This window comes from Cicer arietinum, chromosome 3, assembly GCF_000331145.2.
Source record: "Cicer arietinum cultivar CDC Frontier isolate Library 1 chromosome 3, Cicar.CDCFrontier_v2.0, whole genome shotgun sequence".
Lineage (NCBI taxonomy): Eukaryota > Viridiplantae > Streptophyta > Magnoliopsida > Fabales > Fabaceae > Cicer > Cicer arietinum.
Genome location: NC_021162.2, coordinates 34,197,383 through 34,203,074, shown reverse-complemented (window position 1 = coordinate 34,203,074; position 5,692 = coordinate 34,197,383). Strand labels below are relative to the sequence as shown.

General features: G+C 30.4%; 1 protein-coding gene and 1 long non-coding RNA gene across 2 annotated transcripts; both read right to left on the bottom strand.

Moving 5' to 3' along the window:
• Positions 1-877: 877 nt before the first annotated feature.
• On the bottom strand, positions 878-1,899 carry LOC101492171 (oleosin Ara h 10.0101-like). Its single transcript, XM_004493303.4, has one exon. It carries the CDS (start codon positions 1,759-1,761, stop codon positions 1,150-1,152), a length of 612 nt encoding a protein of 203 aa, XP_004493360.1. The 5' UTR covers positions 1,762-1,899; the 3' UTR covers positions 878-1,149.
• Positions 1,900-3,267: 1,368 nt separating this feature from the next.
• LOC105851810 (uncharacterized) lies at positions 3,268-3,920 on the bottom strand. Its single transcript, XR_001143540.3, has 3 exons — positions 3,833-3,920; positions 3,634-3,729; positions 3,268-3,532 (listed from the first exon to the last, which is right to left on the bottom strand). It is a non-coding gene; the product is annotated as an uncharacterized lncRNA (long non-coding RNA).
• Between the last annotated feature and the right edge of the window lie 1,772 nt (positions 3,921-5,692).

Here is a 5,692-nt window from a genome sequence, read left to right as displayed (position 1 = left end):
TACACTTTCATAAACATGCATTTAAATTAATTAACTATATGGTTATCAGACCTTTTACATGTTAAGTAGTGCACTTTTAAAACATCTGTAGTGATGCAACCAACGAAACATGAGTGGATCCCGTCGTACACCGCGTGTTACACCAAATGTGCTACCATGCAATGCAAATACTTCAAATGGACACAATGTATTATCAATTTTTAATACTTTGGTTTCGTCTAAGAATTAACCCCTTTATTTATAAAAAGATATATAAATTATTTAATATTATGTAAATTATTTATATATATTATTAATTAAATTATGAAAAAATGTTTATTATTCAATGTAACTGGTATTATATGTCTCACGTTTATAAAACCAAAACGAGTAAAAATAAGTTAAAATAGTGAGTGAAAATAAGGGACCAAAAATCTTATGAAGCATTCTTAAAGGAAGCCTAAAGGTAAGCACTAAGCAATACGCTCATATAATGCTCCCTTGTGTCATTTTTGCTACTAATGAAATATAAATTCATTAACACAGTGGAGATTAAGTACGTTATCATCATAAACATCATTTTAGAAAAGCGAATTTTTCATCACTCAAGGATCCCTTATCCTGAACTTTTTTATCTTCTGAAATAAATGACACATTATGATTGGTTGGCTTAGTAGCTATACGCACAATATTATTATTATTAGTATTATATTTACATTAAGCCATTTGACTTTTAATGTGATAACAAAATTTCAACTTACTGTCTATTTTTCATTAATATTTTCTGTTATCTGTTAACAAAAAAAATAATTTATTTATTAAAAAAAAAGAAGACTTTTTAAAGTGAAGAATTATATGTTATAAAAAAAAACATATTTTAAAATATAAAAACTACATATTTTAACAAAGTAAAAAGCGTTGATAATATATAATTATGACACCAACATAAAACATAGTTCACATAATGAATTCAACAATGCAAGGCAACAAAATGTGAAATACTTCCATGAGCCAACCTATCTATATAAAGAGTGATGTCAAAGCACCCATACTTAAAGAAAACAAACCTACAAAACACAAAGGAAGTGCAAGTCCACATGAAATGACATATACATCATCATTTATTATACATATCCTACATAAACCCCCAAAGCACTAAACCAAACCCATTCATGCTGCCGCTGTTGTTGTAGTTGATCCTGTTGTAGTTGTTGCAGCTGATGTTCTCTTTGCATCTTGAGCCTTTGACTGTATATCTTGTCCAACCTCCTTTGTCTTCTGTCCTGCCTCCTTTGTCTTCTGCCCCACGTAACCTGCCACATCCGCCATCCTCCGCTTCGCGTACTCCAGCTGCTCCGGCACAGTTCCTTGTGTCTGCCGGATGTAGTTCATAACCCACGAGAATGACGAAAGAGCTGTCAGCCCGAAAGCTCCTGACGTCAAAAACCCGGCAACAGCCAACCCGATGACAATGGTGGCCGGAACAAGAACAGGGCTGAAGAGGATGAAAAGTGGGGTTGTGACTGCCAGTCCGGTGAGAGTTCCGATAAGGGAGAGTCCAGCAAGTGTGAGAAGTATGCCGCCTACTGGAAGGCCGGCAATCACGGCAACAACTTGAGAGGTTGATGGAGATTTGTCTGATGAGTAATGGGTAGCTCCAGTTACATAACGCTGTTGAGGGTTAACAGCGCTAGTTTCATAACGTTGTTGAGGGTTAACAGCGGTATCGTAACGGTGTGTTGTGTGAACTTGAACTGTGTGTGGGGTTTGACGATCCGTCATTGTTTTTATGGTTACCAAGTTTTTTTGTTTTTTACAGAACGAAAAGTTTAGAAGAGAATATGAAGATGGTGTGATTTTTGTGATGATAGCTTATAAAAGAAGAGTTGTGAATTGAAAAAATTAATAGAGATGATGAGATGGTGGTTGGTGTTTTATTTTATAGAAAGAGGTGATGTTGTTGGGTGATGACACGTAGGTGTGACATGATGAGTAAGGAGGTTTGCATGAGGAACATGTATCATCAACTTGGCATCGATTAAATACATTTATTTATATATTTAAAGAAAACAAAAAGAACATATGAATGCATGAATGAAAAGAGGTTTGTTTATTTGTATTGTGTGAATTTTTCTGGACAGAGAAAAGAGAAAGCGATTGCCAAGTCACACTGGGGTACTCTGCGGAGTTGCTGTGTTGTGGGCATTGTATGAAAACAGCTGCATGTGTTTTTCGGCTTGGATGTGCATGTGTTTTTCGGCTTGGATGTGCATGTGTTTGTAGGCATCCAATGTAGTAAGATACACAATGGTTCAATTGTTGGGCTTGTTTAAAATACACCTATATACAAAACAAGGAATCACTTGGCTTCATAACCAGTGCCTCGCTTACTATTAAGATAAAATTGTAATGAAAGATAATAGTAATTTTAGCTAACATTAATATAATTATCATTATATATAATACAAAATGAAATATAACTATTTGAAGGGAATGTATATAGTATTAATTAGATGACATAATTCATAAAAATAATTAATTTTATATTGAAAGTTGTTGAATAATTAAAGAAAAATTTTTCCGTTCAAAATAAAGGAAAATTTGGTATCTAAAATTATTATAATTTAGGCTTTTTAATTAATTGTTATTTATAGTGTAGAAAAAAATGAATTGACTCTTTAATATATTGTCATTGAAAATATTTTATTTCATAAATACATATATGCCATAACAAATCTGATTAGCCAATAATTCTTCAGATATCTAAGTATCACTATGCCAAAAATGACATTTTGTAGTGCTTATTAAATACAAGCGCTGTTGTATAATATTTTAAAAAATAACGGAAGCACTAGTGCAATTAAACCTTGTTAGATCGGTTCCTATGTACTTATTAGATCGGTTTCTTATCCAATCTAACATCAAGCGTTGTAATAAATAGTTAATTATTAAATCAACTATAATAATAGATGTAACAAGTCACATTCAAAAATGATTTATTAGATCGGTTAAATTTGAACCAATATAACAAGTTAAATTCAAAATTAATCTATTAGATCGATTAAATTTGAACCAATATAACAAGTCAAATTCAAAATTGATTTATTACATCGGTTAAATTTGAACCAATATTACAAGTCATATTCAAAATTGTTTATTTTATCGATAAGTCAATCGATTTAAATAATTAATTTTTTAATTTTTTGTTCTTTATAACTTTCACCCTTTACATATGCATCCTCATAATTTCACATATTACATTATTAACTAGAATTTCTCATTCAACCATAAAACACAAAACTTCATACGAAGCTTTACATTTAAAAATCAATGACAATGAGTCATAATTTTTTTACAAAATCTAAATTATCAAATTTAGAGCTACATAATATTCACTAGTTAAAAAAAACATTATCTTCTATTAACAGTCTAAAGATACTCAAATGATACAAGTGCTTCAAGCTTTTTCTATTAGTTCAAGAATCAAGTTTGCACAACGTTGTCGGACATTCATCATTTCTTCATCTTTGAATGGTTTTGATTCTCCAAATATCTGAATTATAAACATTGAAATAACAAAGTTATCTAAATCATGTGACCATAAAAATCATTAGTAGTTAATTAATACTAACTTTGAAAAAATCTATCACATACCTGCATCCATGAATCAACAAGACCACTAGATACAATGTTCAACATATGTATCATAATGTAGTAACCACACTCATAACCTTTAGGTTATCTTTGACACTAAAATTGAATACTATATGTAAATTATAGTGAGTAAATATTATATAGATAGGGACATATAAATTATAATTGAAATTCTATATATATAATCTAAACAACTTACAATGGGAATGCTCCATGTGGGCTTGTTCTTTCTTAATCTTCGCGACTTATTATATTCACCCAAAGCTCTACAAAAATAAAATATTTATTAAAGTGTAGCAAATAAAATCACATAGAGATGAATTGGCATATAAATAAATAAAATAACATGTTTTAATGAATGCAATTGGAACAGTTTTATTACTTTGTTCTTATAGAGATGAAAAACATTGAAACTTGAAATTATTTCCCCTAACTAATTATTTCCCTTTCCCTCTTTATGCCTCTCATTTCTTAAGATTCAGGGGCTCTTACATCAACAATGAGAAAAAGGGATTAAAAGCATCTATCAATTCGAAGCTCCAAAGTTTCTGCATCTATATGAATATGAACAAACTTACAATAATCTTAATTTAACAATCAATCAATTCGAAGCTCCAAAGTTTGATATTAAAAGCATTATGCTATCTGAATAAACTAATTAAGTTAGCTTCATCTTCTTTTCATGGATCTCTTCTTAATTCTATATGAATATGAACAAACTTGCAATAATCTTAATTTAACAATCAATACATGCATACTATATTCTCCAAAGCAAATAGTAATGAGTCATTGACATGAACGAAGCTTAACATCAGTCGTGTAAAAACATTACCTGAAAGGGTACAATCCAAGACTTATTAATTATAAAGCCTACCTCACATGTTTTGAAAGCTACATATTTACCAGAAATTCCAAACAAAAAATATGATGAGTTTGTTGCCAACAATTATAAAATTCATCTTCCAAGTAGGAAAGTAAGAGAAAACAGAAAATGGCATAATTTAGGATTTTGTGTAACCTTTTTTTATGGTGGATGATAAAGAAAATCAAAATATTTAGTTTTTGAATTAGTCAGTATAATATTGGAGGCAAAAGAAATAACCTTTTTATTTTTTTTTTAATTCTACCCCTAAATTAATTTATACACCACAAGTTATTTATTTCCAATATATTGATGGCGTACCAATCTTTTCTTTTTTATCAGAATAATAAAACACGACCAAATCATTTGTACGCGTTTTCTAGTTACCTTTTCACACATATATCTTCGTGTGTATAATTACTTGTATCATGCAAAACATTAATTCACCTTTAATGCAATTTGTATTTTTTGTCTCTATAATATTTAATCTAACAGAAGTTACAAGACATCATTTAATCCTTCTATTTTAATGTGGATAATCAATTTAACCAATTTTTATGTTGTCAATACAGAAACAGGCATGACAAAGTTTTAAGTTTGACTCTTTCAATTTAAAATAAGCTACTCAAGTTTTGAACCTTGTTAAACTAATCTAACCATTCTTATACCATAAAATACAAGACAAACATTACCTAAAAACTATTCAAATGATGTCAAGACTCAAGAACAAACAACAAGAACAAGAACCAGCTTAGTCATTAAATAATTAAGACAAAAAATGTTCAAGCTACTTGCTGATCATATAAAATTAATATCAGTTAGCACTTGAAACTTGTAAGAGAAAGGTTTAAATAAAGTTAGAGGAACTAATTGTGTTTGAAAAGAAAAGTGTGATAAAGATGGAATCTCACTCCCAACAGCTGAATGTAATTTTTGTTCCATATCCAACTCCTGGCCATATTATTCCAATGATAGACACAACAAGGGTATTTGCAAATGTTGGATTTTAAGTTTCAAAAACTATTTAAAATTCACAATTTATGCCACCGAAGATATTACTGGGTTGAGTCGCGGACTAGGTCGCTCTCTTTAAGACGTTTCGCGGCACTGCCCAAATTGTGCAAGGCAGACTATCAACCACGAAGTCCCCAGGATAAAACAGCCCAGATTCACTGTATCGGAGTTCCACTGCACCGT